The sequence below is a fragment of the Cherax quadricarinatus genome, chromosome 95 (genome assembly GCF_038502225.1).
Source record: "Cherax quadricarinatus isolate ZL_2023a chromosome 95, ASM3850222v1, whole genome shotgun sequence".
Lineage (NCBI taxonomy): Eukaryota > Metazoa > Arthropoda > Malacostraca > Decapoda > Parastacidae > Cherax > Cherax quadricarinatus.
Genome location: NC_091386.1, coordinates 2,372,401 through 2,392,591, shown reverse-complemented (window position 1 = coordinate 2,392,591; position 20,191 = coordinate 2,372,401). Strand labels below are relative to the sequence as shown.

General features: G+C 46.8%; 1 protein-coding gene across 2 annotated transcripts in view; it reads left to right on the top strand.

Annotated features, from left to right (window-relative positions):
• LOC128703881 (ephrin-B1) overlaps positions 1-20,191 on the top strand; it is a 109,428-nt gene that overhangs the window by 17,784 nt on the left and 71,453 nt on the right. Inside the window, exons 1-3 of one of the 2 annotated variants that reach the window (XM_070104877.1) lie at positions 10,693-10,892; positions 15,560-15,728; positions 18,093-18,233. In XM_070104877.1, coding sequence (XP_069960978.1) covers positions 10,770-10,892; positions 15,560-15,728; positions 18,093-18,233 — 433 coding nt within the window. In that variant the 5' untranslated portion in view covers positions 10,693-10,769. Of the gene's footprint in view, positions 1-10,692; positions 10,893-15,559; positions 15,729-18,092; positions 18,234-20,191 lie in introns of those variants that run through there. The other variant, XM_070104876.1, reaches the window with a different exon arrangement.

The window sequence follows — 20,191 nt, the reverse complement described above, 5'->3', positions numbered from 1 at the left end:
GTTAGGTTAGGTTGGGGTTGGGGTTGGGTTAGGTTTAGGTTTTTGGTTAGGGTTTGGCTAGGTTAGGTTGGTTTTGGCTAGGTTAGGTTAGGTTAGGGTTTGGTTAAATTGGGGTTGGTTGGGCTAAGGGTTGGGGTAGTTAGGTTGGGTTGGGGTGGGTTGGGGTTGGGGGGGGTTAGGCTGGGTTGGTTTTAGCTGGTTGGGGTGGGTTAGGCTGGGGGGGAGGGTAGGTTAGGGTTTGGCTAGGTTGGGCTGGGTTGGGTTGGCTGGTTGGGGTAGGTTAGGTTGGGGTTTGGTTGGGGTTTGGCTGGGGTTTGGGGTGGGGGGGGGGTTGGGCTAGGTTGGGCTGGTTGGGCTGGGTTGGGTTAGGGTTGGGGTTTACTAAGGGTTGGGGTAGGTTAGGTTTGGGGTTGGAGTTAGGTTAGGGTTTGGCTGGGTTGGCTGGTTTTAAATTTGGTTGGGGTTTGGGGGCTGGGGTTTGGGGGGGGTTGGGTTGGGTTAGGGTTTGGTTGGTTCGGTTGATTAAAGGTTAGTTAAAATTCCCATTGGGTTGGGTTGGTTAGGTTGGTTGGGATTGGTTGGGTTTAAAATTGGCCTGGGAGAAAAATTAAAGGTTAAATTGGGTTTGGGAAGCGGGGTTTGGGGGCCAAGGTTTGATTAGGTTGGGAAAAGGTTAAGGCTGGGTTGGGGTTGGGGGGGGTTAAGTTAGGTTGGGGTTTGGGTTTGGTTAGGGTTGGGTTTAAAAGGTTGGGATTAATTTAATTAGGGGGGCCCCTAAAATTGATTAAAATTGGGTTGGTTACTTGGGTTGGCTAGGTTTAAATTGGGATTGGGTTTAGTTAGGCTGGGTTGGGTTAGGTTGGGTTGGGTTGGGTTGGGTTGGTTGGTTTGGTTGGGTTAGGTTAGGTTAGGTTGACAAAAGGTTTATTTAAAGGGGGGGTTAAATTTGGGATTGGGTTGGATTGGGTTAAAATTAAAAATTAAAATTGGTTGGTTAGGCTGGGTTGGGTTTGGGGTTTAAAGGGGGGGTTTAAAACAAAAATTGGGAAGCGGGTTTGATTAGGGGATTGGGTTAGGTTAGGTTGGGGGGGGTTTAAAGGTTAGGTTTTGGGTTTGGGTTGGAAAGTTGGGTTGGGATTGGAAAGCTGGTTAGGGGGGGATTGGGAAGGTTAGGTTAGGCTAGGTTGGGTTGGAATTATCAGGTTTTTTTAATTATTACTAGTTAGAAACCAATTTTCTGCTTCATATATTCCATCATTTTTCTAATTATTTTAGTACCGTCATAAAGGATGCTTGGAAACTGTAGTTTGTGTTTTAATATATGTTTTTTTGGGTTAATAATGAGAAATAGTGAAGATGGCAGGACCGTGCCCAAAGGGCAGTCATCTTTTAAATTAGAATTTTTTCTGTCTTTTATTTTGGGGTATTTTTTATGCTTATTACTGTCCATATACAATTTTTGAAAGCTGGGGTTTGTGTTTTAATATATTTTATTTAATGATTAAAATTAGTGAAAATGGCAGGACCGCGCCCAGAGGGCAGTCATCTTTTGAATTAGATTTTTTTCTGTCCTTCATTTTGGGGTATTTTTCATGCTTATTACTGTCCATATAGATTTTCTAGAAGCTGCGGTTTGTATTTTAATATTTTTCGTGGTTAATAATGAGAATAATTAAAGATGGCAGGACCGTGCGCAGTGGACAGATACCTTTTAAAAAAGACAATATTTTGGTATTTATTGTCATTTTTTTGAGTGTTGTGTCTCAAAGAAATATTTAAAAAATAATTTGTTAGCCAGCTAGGATAACCCAAGGTAGGGAGTGTTTGCCAGCCAGGATAACTCAGGTTAGGGAGTGTTAGCAAGCCAGGATAACCCAGGGTAGGGAGTGTTAGCCAGCCAGGATAACCCAGGGTAGGGAGTCTTAGCCAGCCAGGATAACCCAGGGTAGGGAGTGTTAGCCAGCCAGGATAACCCAGGGTAGGGAGTGTTAGCCAGCCAGGATAACCCAGGGTAGGGAGTGTTAGACAGCCAGGATAACCAAGGGTAGGGAGTGTTAGCCAGCCAGGATAACTCAGGGTAGGGAGTGTTAGCCATCCAGGATAACCCAGGGCAGGGAGTGTTAGCCAGACATGATAACCCAGGGTAGGGAGTGTTAGCCAGCCAGGATAACCCAGGGTAGGGAGTGTTAGCCAGCCAGGATAACCCAGGGTAGGGAGTGTTAGCCAGCCAGGATAACCCAGGGTAGGGAGTGTTAGCCAGCCAGGATAACCCAGGGTAGGGAGTGTTAGCCAGACATGATAACCCAGGGTAGGGAGTGTTAGCCAGCCAGGATAACCCAGGGTAGGGAGTGTTAGCCAGCCAGGATAACCCAGGGTAGGGAGTGTTAGCCAGCCAGGATAACCCAGGGTAGGGAGTGTTAGCCAGCCATGATAACCCAGGGTAGGGAGTGTTAGCCAGCCAGGATAACCCAGGGTAGGGAGTGTTAGCCAGCCAGGATAACCCAGGGTAGGGAGTGTTAGCCAGCCAGGATAACCCAGGGTAGGGAGTGTTAGCCAGCCAGGATAACCCAGGGTAGGGAGTGTTAGCCAGCCAGGATAACCCAGGGTAGGGAGTGTTAGCCAGCCAGGATAACCCAGGGTAGGGAGTGTTAGCCAGCCAGGATAACCCAGGGTAGGGAGTGTTAGCCAGCCAGGGTAACCCAGGGTAGGGAGTGTTAGCCAGCCAGGATAACCCAGGGTAGGGAGTGTTAGCCAGCCATGATAACCCAGGGTAGGGAGTGTTAACCAGCCAGGATAACCCAGGGTAGGGAGTGTTAGCCAGCCAGGATAACCCAGGGTAGGGAGTGTTAGCCAGCCAGGGTAACCCAGGGTAGGGAGTGTTAGCCAGCCAGGGTAACCCAGGGTAGGGAGTGTTAGCCAGCCAGGATAACCCAGGGTAGGGAGTGTTAGCCAGCCATGATAACCCAGGGTAGGGAGTGTTAGCCAGCCAGGGTAACCCAGGGTAGGGAGTGTTAACCAGCCAGGATAACCCAGGGTAGGGAGTGTTAGCCAGCCAGGATAACCCAGGGTAGGTAGTGTTAGCCAGCCAGGGTAACCCAGGGTAGGGAGTGTTAGCCAGCCAGGATAACCCAGGGTAGGGAGTGTTAGCCAGCCAGGGTAACCCAGGGTAGGGGGTGTTAACCAGCCAGGATAACCCAGAGTAGGGAGTGTTAGCCAGCCAGGGTAACCCAGGGTAGGGAGTGTTAGCCAGCCAGGATAACCCAGGGTAGGGAGTGTTAGCCAGCCAGGGTAACCCAGGGTAGGGAGTGTTAGCCAGCCAGGATAACCCAGGGTAGGGAGTGTTAGCCAGCCATGATAACCCAGGGTAGGGGGTGTTAACCAGCCAGGATAACCCAGGGTAGGGAGTGTTAGCCAGCCAGGATAACCCAGGGTAGGGAGTGTTAGCCAGCCATGATAACCCAGGGTAGGGAGTGTTAGCCAGCCAGGATAACCCAGGGTAGGGAGTGTTAGCCAGCCAGGATAACCCAGGGTAGGGAGTGTTAGCCAGCCAGGGTAACCCAGGGTAGGGAGTGTTAGCCAGCCAGGATAACCCAGGGTAGGGAGTGTTAGCCAGCCAGGGTAACCCAGGGTAGGGAGTGTTAGCCAGCCAGGATAACCCAGGGTAGGGAGTGTTACCCAGCCATGATAACCCCGGGCAGGGCGTCTATTCCAGCCAGGTTAACCCAGGGTAGGGAGTGTTAGCCAGCCAGGATAACCCAGGGTAGGGAGTGTTAGCCAGCCATGATAACCCAGGGTAGGGAGTGTTAGCCAGCCAGGATAACCCAGGGTAGGGAGTGTTAGCCAGCCAGGATAACCCAGGGTAGGGAGTGTTAGCCAGCCAGGATAACCCAGGGTAGGGAGTGTTAGCCAGCCAGGATAACCCAGGGTAGGGAGTGTTAGCCAGCCAGGATAACCCAGGGTAGGGAGTGTTACCCAGCCAGGATAACCCAGGGTAGGGAGTGTTAGCCAGCCAGGATAACCCAGGGTAGGTAGTGTTAGCCAGCCAGGATAACCCAGGGTAGGGAGTGTTAGCCAGCCAGGATAACCCAGAGTAGGTAGTGTTAGCCAGCCAGGATAACCCAGGGTAGGGAGTGTTAGCCAGCCAGGATAACCCAGGGTAGGGAGTGTTAGCCAGCCAGGATAACCCAGGGTAGGTAGTGTTAGCCAGCCAGGATAACCCAGGGTAGGGAGTGTTAGCCAGCCATGATAACCCAGGGTAGGTAGTGTTAGCCAGCCATGATAACCCAGGGTAGGGAGTGTTAGCCAGCCAGGATAACCCAGGGTAGGGAGTGTTAGCCAGCCAGGATAACCCAGGGTAGGTAGTGTTAGCCAGCCAGGATAAGCCAGGGTAGGTAGTGTTAGCCAGCCAGGATAACCCAGGGTAGGGAGTGTTAGCCAGCCAGGGTAACCCAGGGTAGGGAGTGTTAGCCAGCCAGGATAACCCAGGGTAGGTAGTGTTAGCCAGCCAGGATAACCCAGGGTAGGGAGTGTTAGCCAGCCAGGATAACCCAGGGTAGGGAGTGTTAGCCAGCCAGGGTAACCCAGGGTAGGGAGTGTTAGCCAGCCAGGATAACCCAGGGTAGGTAGTGTTAGCCAGCCAGGATAACCCAGGGTAGGTAGTGTTAGCCAGCCAGGGTAACCCAGGGTAGGGAGTGGTAGCCAGCCAGGATAACCCAGGGTAGGGAGTGTTAGCCAGCCAGGATAACCCAGGGTAGGGAGTGTTAGCCAGCCAGGATAACCCAGGGTAGGGAGTGTTAGCCAGCCAGGATAACCCAGAGTAGGTAGTGTTAGCCAGCCAGGATAACCCAGGGTAGGTAGTGTTAGCCAGCCAGGGTAACCCAGGGTAGGGAGTGGTAGCCAGCCAGGGTAACCCAGGGTAGGGAGTGTTAGCCAGCCAGGATAACCCAGGGTAGGGAGTGTTAGCCAGCCAGGATAACCCAGGGTAGGGAGTGTTAGCCAGCCAGGATAACCCAGGGTAGGGAGTGTTAGCCAGCCAGGATAACCCAGGGTAGGTAGTGTTAGCCAGCCAGGATAACCCAGGGTAGGTAGTGTTAGCCAGCCAGGATAACCCAGGGTAGGTAGTGTTAGCCAGCCAGGATAACCCAGGGTAGGGAGTGTTAGCCAGCCAGGATAACCCAGGGTAGGGAGTGTTAGCCAGCCATGATAACCCAGGGTAGATAGTGTTAGCCAGCCAGGATAACCCAGGGTAGGTAGTGTTAGCCAGCCAGGATAACCCAGGGTAGGGAGTGTTAGCCAGCCATGATAACCCAGGGCAGGGAGTGTTAGCCAGCCATGATAACCCAGGGTAAGTAGTGTTAGCCAGCCATGATAACCCAGGGTAGGTAGTGTTAGCCAGCCAGGATAACCCAGGGTAGGTAGTGTTAGCCAGCCATGATAACCCAGGGTAGGGAGTGTTAGCCAGCCAGGATAACCCAGGGTAGGGAGTGTTAGCCAGCCAGGATAACCCAGGGTAGGTAGTGTTAGCCAGCCAGGATAACCCAGGGTAGGTAGTGTTAGCCAGCCAGGATAACCCAGGGTAGGTAGTGTTAGCCAGCCATGATAACCCAGGGTAGGGAGTGTTAGCCAGCCAGGATAACCCAGGGTAGGGAGTGTTAGCCAGCCATGATAACCCAGGGTAGGGAGTGTTAGCCAGCCAGGATAACCCAGGGTAGGGAGTGTTAGCCAGCCAGGATAACCCAGGGTAGGTAGTGTTAGCCAGCCAGGATAACCCAGGGTAGGTAGTGTTAGCCAGCCAGGATAACCCAGGGTAGGGAGTGTTAGCCAGCCAGGATAACCCAGGGTAGGGAGTGTTAGCCAGCCAGGATAACCCAGGGTAGGGAGTGTTAGCCAGCCAGGATAACCCAGGGTAGGGAGTGTTAGCCAGCCAGGATAACCCAGGGTAGGGAGTGTTAGCCAGCCAGGATAACCCAGGGTAGGTAGTGTTAGCCAGCCAGGATAACCCAGGGTAGGTAGTGTTAGCCAGCCAGGATAACCCAGGGTAGGGAGTGTTAGCCAGCCAGGATAACCCAGGGTAGGGAGTGTTAGCCAGCCAGGATAACCCAGGGTAGGGAGTGTTAGCCAGCCAGGATAACCCAGGGTAGGGAGTGTTAGCCAGCCAGGATAACCCAGGGTAGGGAGTGTTAGCCAGCCATGATAACCCAGGGTAGGGAGTGTTAGCCAGCCAGGATAACCCAGGGTAGGGAGTGTTAGCCAGCCAGGATAACCCAGGGTAGGGAGTGTTAGCCAGCCAGGATAACCCAGGGTAGGGAGTGTTAGCCAGCCAGGATAACCCAGGGTAGGGAGTGTTAGCCAGCCAGGATAACCCAGGGTAGGGAGTGTTAGCCAGCCAGGATAACCCAGGGTAGGGAGTGTTAGCCAGCCAGGATAACCCAGGGTAGGGAGTGTTAGCCAGCCAGGATAACCCAGGGTAGGTAGTGTTAGCCAGCCAGGATAACCCAGGGTAGGGAGTGTTAGCCAGCCAGGATAACCCAGGGTAGGTAGTGTTAGCCAGCCAGGATAACCCAGGGTAGGGAGTGTTAGCCAGCCAGGATAACCCAGGGTAGGGAGTGTTAGCCAGCCAGGATAACCCAGGGTAGGGAGTGTTAGCCAGCCAGGATAACCCAGGGTAGGGAGTGTTAGCCAGCCAGGATAACCCAGGGTAGGTAGTGTTAGCCAGCCAGGATAACCCAGGGTAGGGAGTGTTAGCCAGCCATGATAACCCAGGGTAGGGAGTGTTAGCCAGCCAGGATAACCCAGGGTAGGGAGTGTTAGCCAGCCAGGATAACCCAGGGTAGGGAGTGTTAGCCAGCCAGGATAACCCAGGGTAGGGAGTGTTAGCCAGCCAGGATAACCCAGGGTAGGGAGTGTTAGCCAGCCAGGATAACCCAGGGTAGGGAGTGTTAGCCAGCCAGGATAACCCAGGGTAGGGAGTGTTAGCCAGCCAGGATAACCCAGGGTAGGGAGTGTTAGCCAGCCAGGATAACCCAGGGTAGGGTAGTGTTAGCCAGCCAGGATAACCCAGGGTAGGGAGTGTTAGCCAGCCAGGATAACCCAGGGTAGGTAGTGTTAGCCAGCCAGGATAACCCAGGGTAGGGAGTGTTAGCCAGCCAGGATAACCCAGGGTAGGGAGTGTTAGCCAGCCAGGATAACCCAGGGTAGGGAGTGTTAGCCAGCCAGGATAACCCAGGGTAGGGAGTGTTAGCCAGCCAGGATAACCCAGGGTAGGGAGTGTTAGCCAGCCAGGATAACCCAGGGTAGGGAGTGTTAGCCAGCCAGGATAACCCAGGGTAGGGAGTGTTAGCCAGCCAGGATAACCCAGGGTAGGGAGTGTTAGCCAGCCAGGATAACCCAGGGTAGGGAGTGTTAGCCAGCCAGGATAACCCAGGGTAGGTAGTGTTAGCCAGCCAGGATAACCCAGGGTAGGGAGTGTTAGCCAGCCAGGATAACCCAGGGTAGGGAGTGTTAGCCAGCCATGATAACCCAGGGTAGGGAGTGTTAGCCAGCCAGGATAACCCAGGGTAGGGAGTGTTAGCCAGCCAGGATAACCCAGGGTAGGGAGTGTTAGCCAGCCAGGATAACCCAGGGTAGGGAGTGTTAGCCAGCCAGGATAACCCAGGGTAGGGAGTGTTAGCCAGCCAGGATAACCCAGGGTAGGGAGTGTTAGCCAGCCAGGATAACCCAGGGTAGGGAGTGTTAGCCAGCCAGGATAACCCAGGGTAGGGAGTGTTAGCCAGCCAGGATAACCCAGGGTAGGTAGTGTTAGCCAGCCAGGATAACCCAGGGTAGGGAGTGTTAGCCAGCCAGGATAACCCAGGGTAGGGAGTGTTAGCCAGCCAGGATAACCCAGGGTAGGGAGTGTTAGCCAGCCAGGATAACCCAGGGTAGGGAGTGTTAGCCAGCCATGATAACCCAGGGTAGGGAGTGTTAGCCAGCCAGGATAACCCAGGGTAGGGAGTGTTAGCCAGCCAGGATAACCCAGGGTAGGTAGTGTTAGCCAGACAGGATAACCCAGGGTAGGGAGTGTTAGCCAGCCAGGATAACCCAGGGTAGGGAGTGTTAGCCAGCCAGGATAACCCAGGGTAGGGAGTGTTAGCCAGCCAGGATAACCCAGGGTAGGTAGTGTTAGCCAGCCATGATAACCCAGGGTAGGGTAGTGTTAGCCAGCCAGCCATGATAACCCAGGGTAGGGAGTGTTAGCCAGCCAGGATAACCCAGGGTAGGTAGTGTCAGCCAGCCATGATAACCCAGGGTAGGGAGTGTTAGCCAGCCATGATAACCCAGGGTAGGTAGTGTTAGCCAGCCAGGATAACCCAGGGTAGGTAGTGTTAGCCAGCCAGGATAACCCAGGGTAGGGAGTGTTAGCCAGCCAGGATAACCCAGGGTAGGTAGTGTTAGCCAGCCAGGATAACCCAGGGTAGGTAGTGTTAGCCAGCCAGGATAACCCAGGATAGGTAGTGGTAGCCAGCCAGGATAACCCAGGGTAGGTAGTGTTAGCCAGTCAGGATAACCCAGGGTAGGTCGTCTTAGCCAGCCAGGATAACCCAGGGTAGGGACTGTTAGCCAGCCATGATTACCCAGGGCAGGTCGTGTTAGCCAGCCAGGATAACCCAGGGTAGGGAGTGTTAACCAGCCAGGATAACCCAGGGTAGGGAGTGTTAACCACCCAGGATAGCTCAGAGTAGGTAGTGTTAACCACCCAGGATAGCTCAGAGGGTAGTGTTAGTCAGCCAGGATAACCCAGGGTGTCCCATGGCTTGGTTCTAAGGTGTCCCATGGCTTGATTCTAAGGTGTCCCATGGCTTGGTTCTAAGGTGTCCCGTGGGTTGGTTCTAAGGTGTCCTGTGGCTTGGCTCTAAGGTGTCCCATGGCTTGGTTCTAAGGTGTCCTATGGCTTAGTTCTAAGGTGTCCCATGGCTTGGTTCTAAGGTGTCCCATCTCTTGGTTCTAAGGTGTCCTATCTCTTGGTTCTAAGGTGTCCCATGGCTTGGTTCTAAGGTGTCCCATCTCTTGGTTCTAAGGTGTCCCATCTCTTGGTTCTAAGGTGTTCTGTGGCTTGGTTCTAAGGTGTCCTGTGGCTTGGTTCTAAAGTGTCTCATTGCTTGGTTCTAAGGTGTCCCATGGCTTGGTTCTAAGGTGTCCCATGGCTTGGTTCTAAGGTGTCCCATCTCTTGGTTCTAAGGTGTCCCATGGCTTGGTTCTAAGGTGTCCCATGGCTTGGTTCTAAGGTGTCCCATGGCTTGGTTCTAAGGTGTCCCATGGCTTGGTTCTAAGGTGTCCCATGGCTTGGTTCTAAGGTGTCCCATGGCTTGGTTCTAAGGTGTCCTATGGCTTGGTTCTAAGGTGTCCCATGGCTTGGTTCTAAGGTGTCCCATGGCTTGGTTCTAAGGTGTCGCATGGCTTGGTTCTCAGGTGTCCCGTGGCTTGGTTTTAAGCTGTCCCGTGGCTTGGTTCTAAGGTGTCCCGTGGCTTGGTTCTAAGCTCTCCCATGGCTTGGTTCTAAGGTGTTCCATGGCTTGGTTCTAAGCTGTCCTGTGGCTTGGTTCTATGGTGTCCTGTGGCTTGGTTCTAAGGTGTCCCGTGGCTTGGTTAGGTGTCCTGTGGCTTGGTTCTAAGGTGTCCCATTGCTTGGTTAGGTGTCTCGTGGCTTTGTTAAGTGTCTCGTGGCTTTGTTAGGTGTCTCGTGACTTGGTTAGGTGTCTCGTGGCTTGGTTAGGTGTCTCGTGGCTTGGTTAGGTATCTCGTGGCTTGGTTGGGTATCTCATGGCTTGGTTGGGTGTCTCGTGGCTTGGTTAGGTGTCTCATGGCTTGGTTAGGTATCTCATGGCTTGGTTAGGTGTCTCATGGCTTGGTTAGGTATCTCATGGCTTGGTTAGGTGTCTCATGGCTTGGTTAGAGTCTTGAAGACTTGGTTGGCAATGCTGTTGCCTCACACATCAAGTGCCAGTGGTTCAGTCCCCAACACTGGTGGAAATGTTTACCTGGAGTTTACCTGGAGAGAGTTTCGGGGGTCAACGCCCCCGCGGCCCGGTCTGTGACCAGGCCGCGTGTTTCCTTACACCTGCTGTCCTTGTTGACCTAGCATGTAAGTAGGTACCTGGGTGTTAGTGGACTGGTGTGGGTCACATCCTGGGGGACAAGATTGAAGAATGAAAATGGAAATAAGACAGTCCTCGGGTTATTCTGGGTGTCAAACCCTCTGGAGTATGTCTGGAGAGGGTTTCAGGGGTCACTGCCACCACAGTTGGTCTGTGACCAGGCCTCATGATGGATCAGTGCCTCATTAACCAGGCTGTTACTGTTGGCCACACGCAACCCGACATATGAACCACAGCCCTGTTGGTCAGGTACTGACTTCAGGTGCCTGTCCAGTGCCTTCTTGAAGACAACCAGGGGTCTATTGGCAATCCCCCTTATGTATGCTGGGAGGCAGTTGAACAGTCTTGGGTTAAAAATATGTACAAACCTTATCTTAAATTTTCAGAGACAAAATGGGGAAATAAAAAGGAGGAGAAATTGAGAGACTTGCAGAGCTAAGATTGTATAGTACACATCCAGATACACTGACCCATGTGGGAGGCTGTTTTTTTTTTTTTTTTTTTTTTTTATGTCCCATCACCCTCCCTTGCTCCCTCTCATGCAGTGCTAAGACAGTAGAGTTGCCTAGTGTGTTTTTGGGAGGTCTCGCCTGCATTCAGGCGAGACCTCCCCAGAATTGCTCGCCACCATTAGAAATGAATTCTGCTCTGGTGCTCCTGAACAGACACGTGCCACCAATGGAAATTAATTCCGCTCCCATGGACCTTGATGTTTCTTCTGCTGGAAATAAAAACCTAAAATCACATAATGTTGTAAACGTGAGTTATGATTGCGTGGCTTAAGGTTTTCCTCTGTGCTTTACACTCGTTAAGTACAACCATACACTAAGGTTCAAATGTTACTTGATGTGTCCCGTATGCTAACACTTTCATTTGTACAATTGTAAATGCAGTAAGTTCTCAACTTACGAACACGTTGGGGACCTGTATTGTGCATAATGATATAATAATATACACAATCCAGAAGATTGTCAGTGTGCTTCTAAGTCAAGGACTCACTGTAGTTCACTTAGAGATTAAGTGAGAAGTCACTACAATGGTGGATTGTTACACACAAAGATGGGTGTATATTAGCAGTGTATTTTATCTGTATGTCATATCACTAATGATTAAAACACAAAAATGTACATAAAAGGTCTGGCCTGATGTAAAATGTGCTGAACATTCGTACGTTTTCGAGATTTTTCTCCCCTCAAAGTTCTGTTGCAGACGTGACTGTCACGCCTGTCTTCTCCCCTCAAGCAAACAATAAAGCAAACTATAAAGCTCCCGCTTCACACACGGAGGGCCCGGGTTCGATTCCCGGCGGGTGGAAACATTTCGACACGTTTCCTTACACCTGTTGTCCTGTTCACCTAGCAGCAAATAGGTACCTAGGTGTTAGTCGACTGGTGTGGGTCGCATCCTGGGGGACAAGATTAAGGACCCCAATGGAAATAAGTTAGACAGTCCTCGATGACACACTGATTTTCTTGGGTTATCCTGGGTGGCTAACCCTCCGGGGTTAAAAATCCGAACGAAATCTTATCTTATCTTATCTTAAGCCACTAGTATGCAGTTCATTTCAGGCAGATTAATCCTAATATTTACACATTACTTAAACTGTCCAAACGTAGATCTACGTTCGCTTGCGTAGCGCTCCGAACGTAGATCTACATTTTTTTATATGCTTTCTTGTGGAAAAATCAAGGTCAGAGTGCTATGCGTGCAAACGTAGATCTATTGGACAGTTTAAGGGCTAAGAACTCCCCTCAAGGGAGGTTCCTTGATGCTGGTGAGGGGCTCTTGATCTAGGGAATTGGATCTGTGCTTCAGTTCCCTGAATTGAATCACAATAAGAACATAAGAAAGGAGGAACACTGCAGCAGGCCTGTTGGCCCGTACTAGGCAGGTCCTTTACAATCCATCCCACTAACAAAATATATGCCCAACCCAATTTTCAATGCTACCCAAGAAATAAGCTCTGATAACTCTCTCCACTCATATGCAAGTCCCACTCAAATCCAACCCCTCTCACTCGTGTACCTTCCATCCCCCTCCCCACACACCCTGTATAATCCAATGGGTTTAGCGCTCCCCCATGATTAAAATAATAATTACTTAAGAACTAGACTTCTTTTTTTTTTTTTTTGTAAATCGTATAACTTTTCACAAGCATCACCTTGGTTTATTACTTTAGGGCAGTCGTTCTTAACCTGGGGTATCCATACCCTTTGGGGGTATGGAAATCTAACAATGGGGGTATGGGCCTCGATATCCGGACACTTTTAAAAAAAAAAGTTGTTTGAATCAACTGTCAGGTGTTGTGTTCCTAGATATCCATATGTAGACTAAAACCAACCTGCTAATAATAATAATAATACAACCTAACCTCACTTAATGACGAAGTTCTGTTCCTGAGACCACGTTGTTAAACGAATTCGACGGTAAGTGAGGAGCATACTGTAATGATAGTGAGTTTGTGTCAACCATATTTGAAAAATGTTTATACAGTAGTGTACTGTACAGTGGACCCCCGAGTTTCGTGGTTAATCCGTTCCAGAGAGTCTGCCAACTGGCGAAATTCACGATTGGCGAATCTATTTTCCTCATAAGAAATAATGGAAACCCAGTTAATCTGTTTCAGACAGCCAAAAGTATTAACAAAAAAAAATAATTTTTTTTAAGATTAAATATAGATTTACATACAGAAAACAATGACAAATAAATATAAAGCGCTAATAAAATGGATAAATGAACATTTAACATCACACTTAACCTTTGTTGATTCTTGTTGGTGTAGGAGGTAGACAGGAGGCAAGATGAAGGCGAGTTTATTATGCTTCAATATGACGCTAATATCATCTCTACGCCTTATTTATTTATCACAATTCATCTAATATGACATTATAAACAATATTAATAACATAGAAACATGATATATATTCTAGAATGAATAAAATATGTCATAATGTATGAGAGGAGTAAATGACGTAAGTTGTTGTTGTTGGGTTTAAGGGCCGCCATTGAGAGAAGCCGTGTTGGTGGCAGCGGTGGCTTTGGTCGCCACCACCGTCACACTTAAACAATGTATGTAATTTATAAATAAGAAATATTTACATTTTAATTTATAAATAAGAAATATTTACTTTTTAATTTATAAATAAGAAATATTTACTTTTTAATTTATAAATAAGAAATATTTCCTTTTTAATTTATAAATAAGAAATACATCTACCATCCGACTTACGACCTGCTCGACTTATGACCATTCGACTTACGATCGTGTTTTTTATGCCAAATTTCTGGGAAATAAACCAGTATTTGTGTTGTACACAGTGTTTATCCTAAACCTTACAGTATAAAATACAGTACTAACAGCATAAAAAGTAAAGTAAAACATGAAATACCAAAATAAAACAACAAAATAAAGTAATTACAAAAATGTTACGTTGATATTCAGTAGTAAAGTTCGACTTACGACCAGTTTCTCGGAATCGAACTCGGTTGTAAGTCGGATGGTAGGTGCATTTACATTTTAATTTATAAATAAGAAATATTTACATTTTAGTTTATAAATAAGTTTATTCAGGAATACACAAATACAGTTACATACATAGATTTTCATACATAGCAGCATATGTGTAAAGTACCTACAATAACCCAAAAAAGTCAGAGTGACTTACATATTTCCATTGGGGTCCTTTTATATTTACACTTATATTTACTTGTATACTTACACTTATATATTTACACTTACCTTGGAGGAGATGTTAGTTTAGTTAGTTTGATGAAGGAGATGTTGGCAGAGGTTTAGGGTGGTGGAAGACAGCAGGGCGGTGTATGTTCAGCGGTCCTATACACATCCAACAACATTGGAGAGTTACTCTCATGTTGTTTTTCTATCGCTTACTCGCTTAACTTACTTGCTACACTGTTAATTCTACACTTTATCGCTGGCTGGCACTATAGCCTTTATCGATACCTTCTGCTTTTAGTATCATACATATTGTAGAATCACTGATTCACTGTAGAATCACTGATTCACTGCAGAAGGCAAATTCTCCCCTCTCTCTTCCTCCTCTACTTCAGTACAGTGGACCCCCGGTTAACGATATTTTTTCATTCCAGAAGTATGTTCAGGTGCCAGTACTGACCGAATTTGTTCCCATAAGGAATATTGTGAAGTAGATTAGTCCATTTGAGATCCCCAAACATACACGTACAAACGCACTTACATAAATACACTTACATAATTGGTCGCATTGGGAGGTGATCGTTATGCGGGGGTCCACTGTACTTTGCTATGAGATTTTTCTTGAATTCTATCGTGTTTCTCACCTTCTTTATCAAAGGGCTGGCACTAGGAGCTTTCTTTGGGCCCATGGTGGCTTATTTAGCAGTTGCAAGCACAAACAATGAATTATTATGAAATGTGTGGTATGAACTCATGGGGTGATGGTCACATGCTGGTAAACAATGGCACACTGAGTGTGAATAGTGCGGGAGACTGGCTTTGTGTGCGTGCTGACGAGCAGACACGTACCAGAAGGTCACTGAATCACGAGTCCAATCACGAACCATGAAGCTAAATTTTGCCGAAAAAACTTGCGAAAGTCGGATTTCACGAAAGTCGCGGCCGTCGAACGGCAGGGGTCCACTGTATATTGTAATAAACAGAATACATGTAGAGGAAATCATCTCTGTTGACCAGGCAAGCATCAGATGAGCCTGACCCAAGGTCGGGCTCCAAGCAGAGAAAAGCTCTTCGAACCCGTCAGAGGTATATCAAAGGTACAGGACATTGTCACATTTTACATAACACGTTCATATAAAATTTTTAGTCGTAGTGAATACTTGAATGATATTTTAGCTATCAAATAGAAATACAGTATAGTGGTGATAGTAGTTACAAGAGTAGTTAAGATGGAAGCAACAGCCTGGTTGACCATGCAGGCACTGGAAAAGACTGACCCAAGGCCAGGCTCTGGGAGTAGAACTCTCGAAACTCATAAAAGGTATAAACTATAAATATGCAGAACAGCCACTGTGAGAAAATAGTGAAATTCCAAGCGCTGACATAATTTCTCATAATTTTTTGTGAGAAATCACAAAAGCGCTTGGAATTTCACTATTTTCTCACAGTAGCTGTTCTGCATATTGTGATGTCACCTGTTTACTGTGTTCTTATTGTATAAAGTATAAATGTGTTTTTGATACATCACTCCTGTTAATAATAGTAAATGATGATATTATTATTATTTGTGGGCAATTCAGTTTCCTTATATATTTGTGGGAAGTGGGAGGGAATGGTGATTATCCAAGAAAGAGGAGCACAAATGCAGCTCCTTGGATCAAGAGCCCCTCTCCAGCATCCTTCTCTAGGGGGATCCAGTTTCCTCTTGAAAAGTGAATGCGCCTCTCCTAAGACATGTTTATGATTGCAGGTGAGCAAGGAGGAGTACGACACGTGCAGGATCACTAACCCGTCTCCTCGCGTCATCGCCGTGTGTGACAAGCCTTACAAGCTCATGTATTTCACCATTACCTTCCGATCGTTCACTCCGCAGCCTGGGGGTCTGGAGTTTCGTCCCGGCCAGGACTACTACTTCATCTGTGAGTACTTCACTACCACTGTACAGTACAGTAGAATCCCTGTATCCACGGATTCAGTATCCACAGTTTTAGTTATCCACCATTTACTCTGGCCCTAAAATAACCCTTAATTATGCCTAACCCTTTAACTGTCCAAACGTAGATCTACGTCCACGTGTGTGGAGCTTCGAATGTAGATCTATGTTTTTTTTTTTACATGCTTTCAAATGGGGAAAATCAAGATTGGAGCGCTATGCACACGAACATAGATCTACGTTTGGACAGTTTAAGGGTTAATAATGACCCTAAAACACAAAAGTGATGATGCTGGCAGTTATTCAGAGCTGAAGAGAAGCCATGAAAATTCTAGACTTATTTTGCATAATTTACCAGCTGAACTTATCATGGGTACATATGTAAGTAGAGTAGTGCCCCAACTTGTAAATGGGTTACAGTTCTGTTGTTTCAACTTACAGGTCATTTATAGTTATTGGGGTTTCAAGCCTAGCAGTTGTACTATGATGATATTGGTGGCCTGGTTGGCAAAGCTCTTGCTTAACGTTGAGGGTCCGTGGTTCAATTCCTGGCAAGGGTGGAAACACTGGGTGTGTTTCCATAAGACACCTGCTGTCCCTATTCACCCATCAGTAAAATAGGTGCCTGGGTGGTAGTTGACTGTTGTGGGTCGCATCCTGGGACAAAATTGATCTAATTTACTTGAAATGCTCTGCATAACAAGTGGCTATATTAGTAAGTCATTGATGTCAGCTAGGTCAGTTTTGTCCCAGGATGCAACCCACACCAGTCCACTAACACCCAGGTACCTATTTACTGCTAGGTGAACATCAACAGCAGATGTCTTGAGGAAACATGTCCTAATACTTTCACCTGTACTAGGGATCAAACCATGGACCTCAGAGTGTGAGGTGAGAGAGAGTAGCTTTCAACTCTTACTTACACTCTAGTTCACTCAGGTGGAATGATTCAGGCGTGTCAGAAGTACAAAAATTGGTATATATGAAATAGGACACCTTTTTCATAATTGGTTAAAAGTTAAAACAATGTAAACCATACCACGGGCGGAGTTAGAACCCGCCCGTTTGTTTGCAATCGTGTCATTACGATTTCGTGAATCAAGTTAAAACAATGTTCTGGGTTGGTAGTTCATTATTTTTATATTCATAGGGAAGCACTAGACCTGTAAGGGTCATACAGTGCTTGGGGGGAATGAGGTTTGTTGCAAGGAAGGGGAGGGTACAGCTCTAAATCACTAGGATCAAATGCACTTTCTGCACAGTTATGCAAGTGATGTACACTGCACATATCAGTCATTGTTATTATCTTGTTTCTGTATTCGTGTTAAATTTTTCACATTTTGACAGGATTTCTAATTATTTTCTGTCATGAATATGTAAGATAACAGGTAAATCTTACATGATTGTTTTCCGTCTCATAAACATGTAAGATAACAGGTAAATCTTACATGATTGTTTTCTGTCTCATAAACATGTAAGATAACAGGTAAATCTTACATGATTGTTTTCCGTCTCATAAACATGTAAGATAACAGGTAAATCTTAGTTTTCTACTAACTTCAAGTATACACATACCATTCCTTTCCAGTGTGCTTCTTCACAGTTATTAATTCTGTAATACAGACATACCTTGCTAGTACAGAAGTTACGTTCTGGAGAACTCAACCATTTATTATATATGCGATAGCGCTAGACCCAAAACATGATGCTCGTCAGCTGATGTGTTCATCACTGCCACAAACCATCCTAAGAGCAAAGCAAGCATCGATGATGATAAACCTAATATGTAATTGAAAAGTGTTGTACAGGAAGGCTCCACTTGACAGCACTTCTCTCTACAGCATTTCACTAATACAGTGAGGTATGTCTGTACAGTAAGTCCTCATTGAGAATCTCCTGTATTGTGGATATCGTTATTACGTATATTGTGTATAATATCATTATTATATTATTATACACAATACAGTGATGGAGTGAATGATGATGAAAGTTTTTCTTTTTCGGGCCACCCTGCCTTGGTGGGAATCGGCCGATGTGTAATAAAAAAAAACGCAGTACAAAAGGTCCTCACTGTGTTCGTAAGTTGAGGAATTACTGTATTTCTTTTCCAGTCTAGGAGGCCTGGTCTGAAACCAGGTCACGGGGAAGAGAATTTTCGGAATCACTTAACATATTGGCAAAAAAAATCTAAGAATTTTAACCTCAAATAAATATTGAAAATCATGTCATGCATCTCAGTATTTTAATTAATACACTATAAGTCTTGCATCAATATTTCCTCTTCTTGTTACTGTGAGTAGGCAGGATGAACAGCAAGTACTAGGCCTAAAACATTTTTGTCACCCCACAGCTACTTCGAGCAAGGACGACCTTCACCGTCGCATCGGTGGCCGCTGCTCGACTCACCATATGAAAGTAGTGTTTAAAGTGTGTTGTGACCCATCGTCGCAGCCAGCACACGACCAGGCTAACAACCACATCCCTAACAATGGTAGGTACTGCTGTCATGTACAGAGATTATCCACAACAATGGTAGGTACTGTTGTCATGAAGGGAGAGTATCCACAACAGTACTGCTGTCATGTAGGGAGAGTATCCTCAACAATGGTAGGTACTGCTGTCATGTAGGGAGAGTATCCACAACAATGGTAGGTACTGCTGTCATGTACAGAGATTATCCACAACAATGGTAGGTACTGCTGTCATGTAGGGAGAGTATCCACAACAATTGTAGGTACTGCTGTCATATAGGGAGATTAACCACATGAAGAGATCATTGTACAAACTCATGTGAGACAGGCACTGGTAAGCAATAATAGCAGTTGTGGTGGGATACAGATAAGATCATTTTGGTGTAATCATAACAACAGACTTTGTCCATTGTTTACGAATCGGTGAATGCAGCAGATTTTGTCCCATATTTACAAATAATGCAGTTAAATTGTGGCTAACCATAAATGTGTCCCTGTGAATTTGCTGGCTAATGATAACAATAGAGAGATGGTGCATAAAATGGAAAATAAATTTAAATCGGAGAGAAAATCTTTATGCAAACTTAATTTATGGGGAAGAGTCATCCCTAAAAATATTAAATTGTGATGTAGGGATAAGTTTAAATTGTAGATGATGTAATAGTGGGGATGTTACAGTCCTGGAGGTGGGAAGTATACTCTGAAGGATGGGTAGGGATGTTACAGTCTTGAAGGTGGGAAGTACAGTACCTGTACTCTGAAGGATGTGTGAGGATGTTACAGTCTTGAAGGTGGGAAGTACAGTACCTGTACTCTGAAGGATGTGTGAGGATGTTACAGTCCTGGAGGTGGGAAGTATACTCTGAAGGATGGGTAGGGATGTTACAGTCTTGGAGGTGAGCAGTACAGTGCCTGTACTCTGAAGGATGGGTGAGGATGCTACAGTACTGGAGGTGGGAAGTACAGTACCTGTACTCTGAAGGATGGGTGAGGATGTTACAGTCTTGGAGGTGAGAAGTACAGTGCCTGTACTCTGAAGGATGGGTGAGGATGCTACAGTACTGGAGGTGGGAAGTACAGTACCTGTACTCTGAAGGATGGGTGAGGATGTTACAGTCTTGGAGGTGAGAAGTACAGTGCCTGCACTCTGAAGGATGGGTGAGGATGTTACAGTCTTGGAGGTGAGAAGTACAGTGCCTGCACTCTGAAGGATGGGTGGTGATGTTACAGTACTGAAAGTGGGAAATACAATGCCTGTACTCTGAATACTCAAATAACCCACACATAGAAGAGAGGAGCTTACGACGCCGTTTTGGTCTGACTTGGACCATTTACAAAGTCACAGTGTGACTTGGACCATTTACAAAGTCACAGTGTGACTTTGTAAATGGTCCAAGTTGAACCGAAGCATCGTTGTAAGCTCCTCTCTTCTATGTGCAGGTTATTTGAATATTGGTCCAGTCACGGTATTGTGCCTTTTTTTGTTATTCCTGTACTCTGAAGAATGGACAGGGATGTTACAGTCGTGGAGGTGGGAAGTACAGTGCCTGAGCTCTGAAGGCGTAGCGAGGCTGTTGCAGTCAGAGAGTCATTTGAATCGTGATGTCAACACACTTCTGGCAAGACAACGGTTGAATGAGTGAGGGTGAATTTTTCTTCTTTGAGACACTGCCTTGCTAGGAGACAGCCGTTGAGGTAAAAGTAAATAACTTGTTTATTTTTGTGAATATTGACTATTCCCTGAAAAAATAGGCACAAGTTGGGATCCACTGATATCAAGAGTAGGGAAAGACATCCATGATTAACCTTTCACTTTCCAGTCCCACAAAATTAATATTTATTTTTTTCTGAAATGTCATGAATCTTTTTCTAAAAGTAATGACACCCAAAGTAGGAAATTTGATGAAAAACCCACAGAATTACTCAGGCTCAAAATTAGCATACTTGGCACAATTTACGCATCGGTGATTTCATCGAC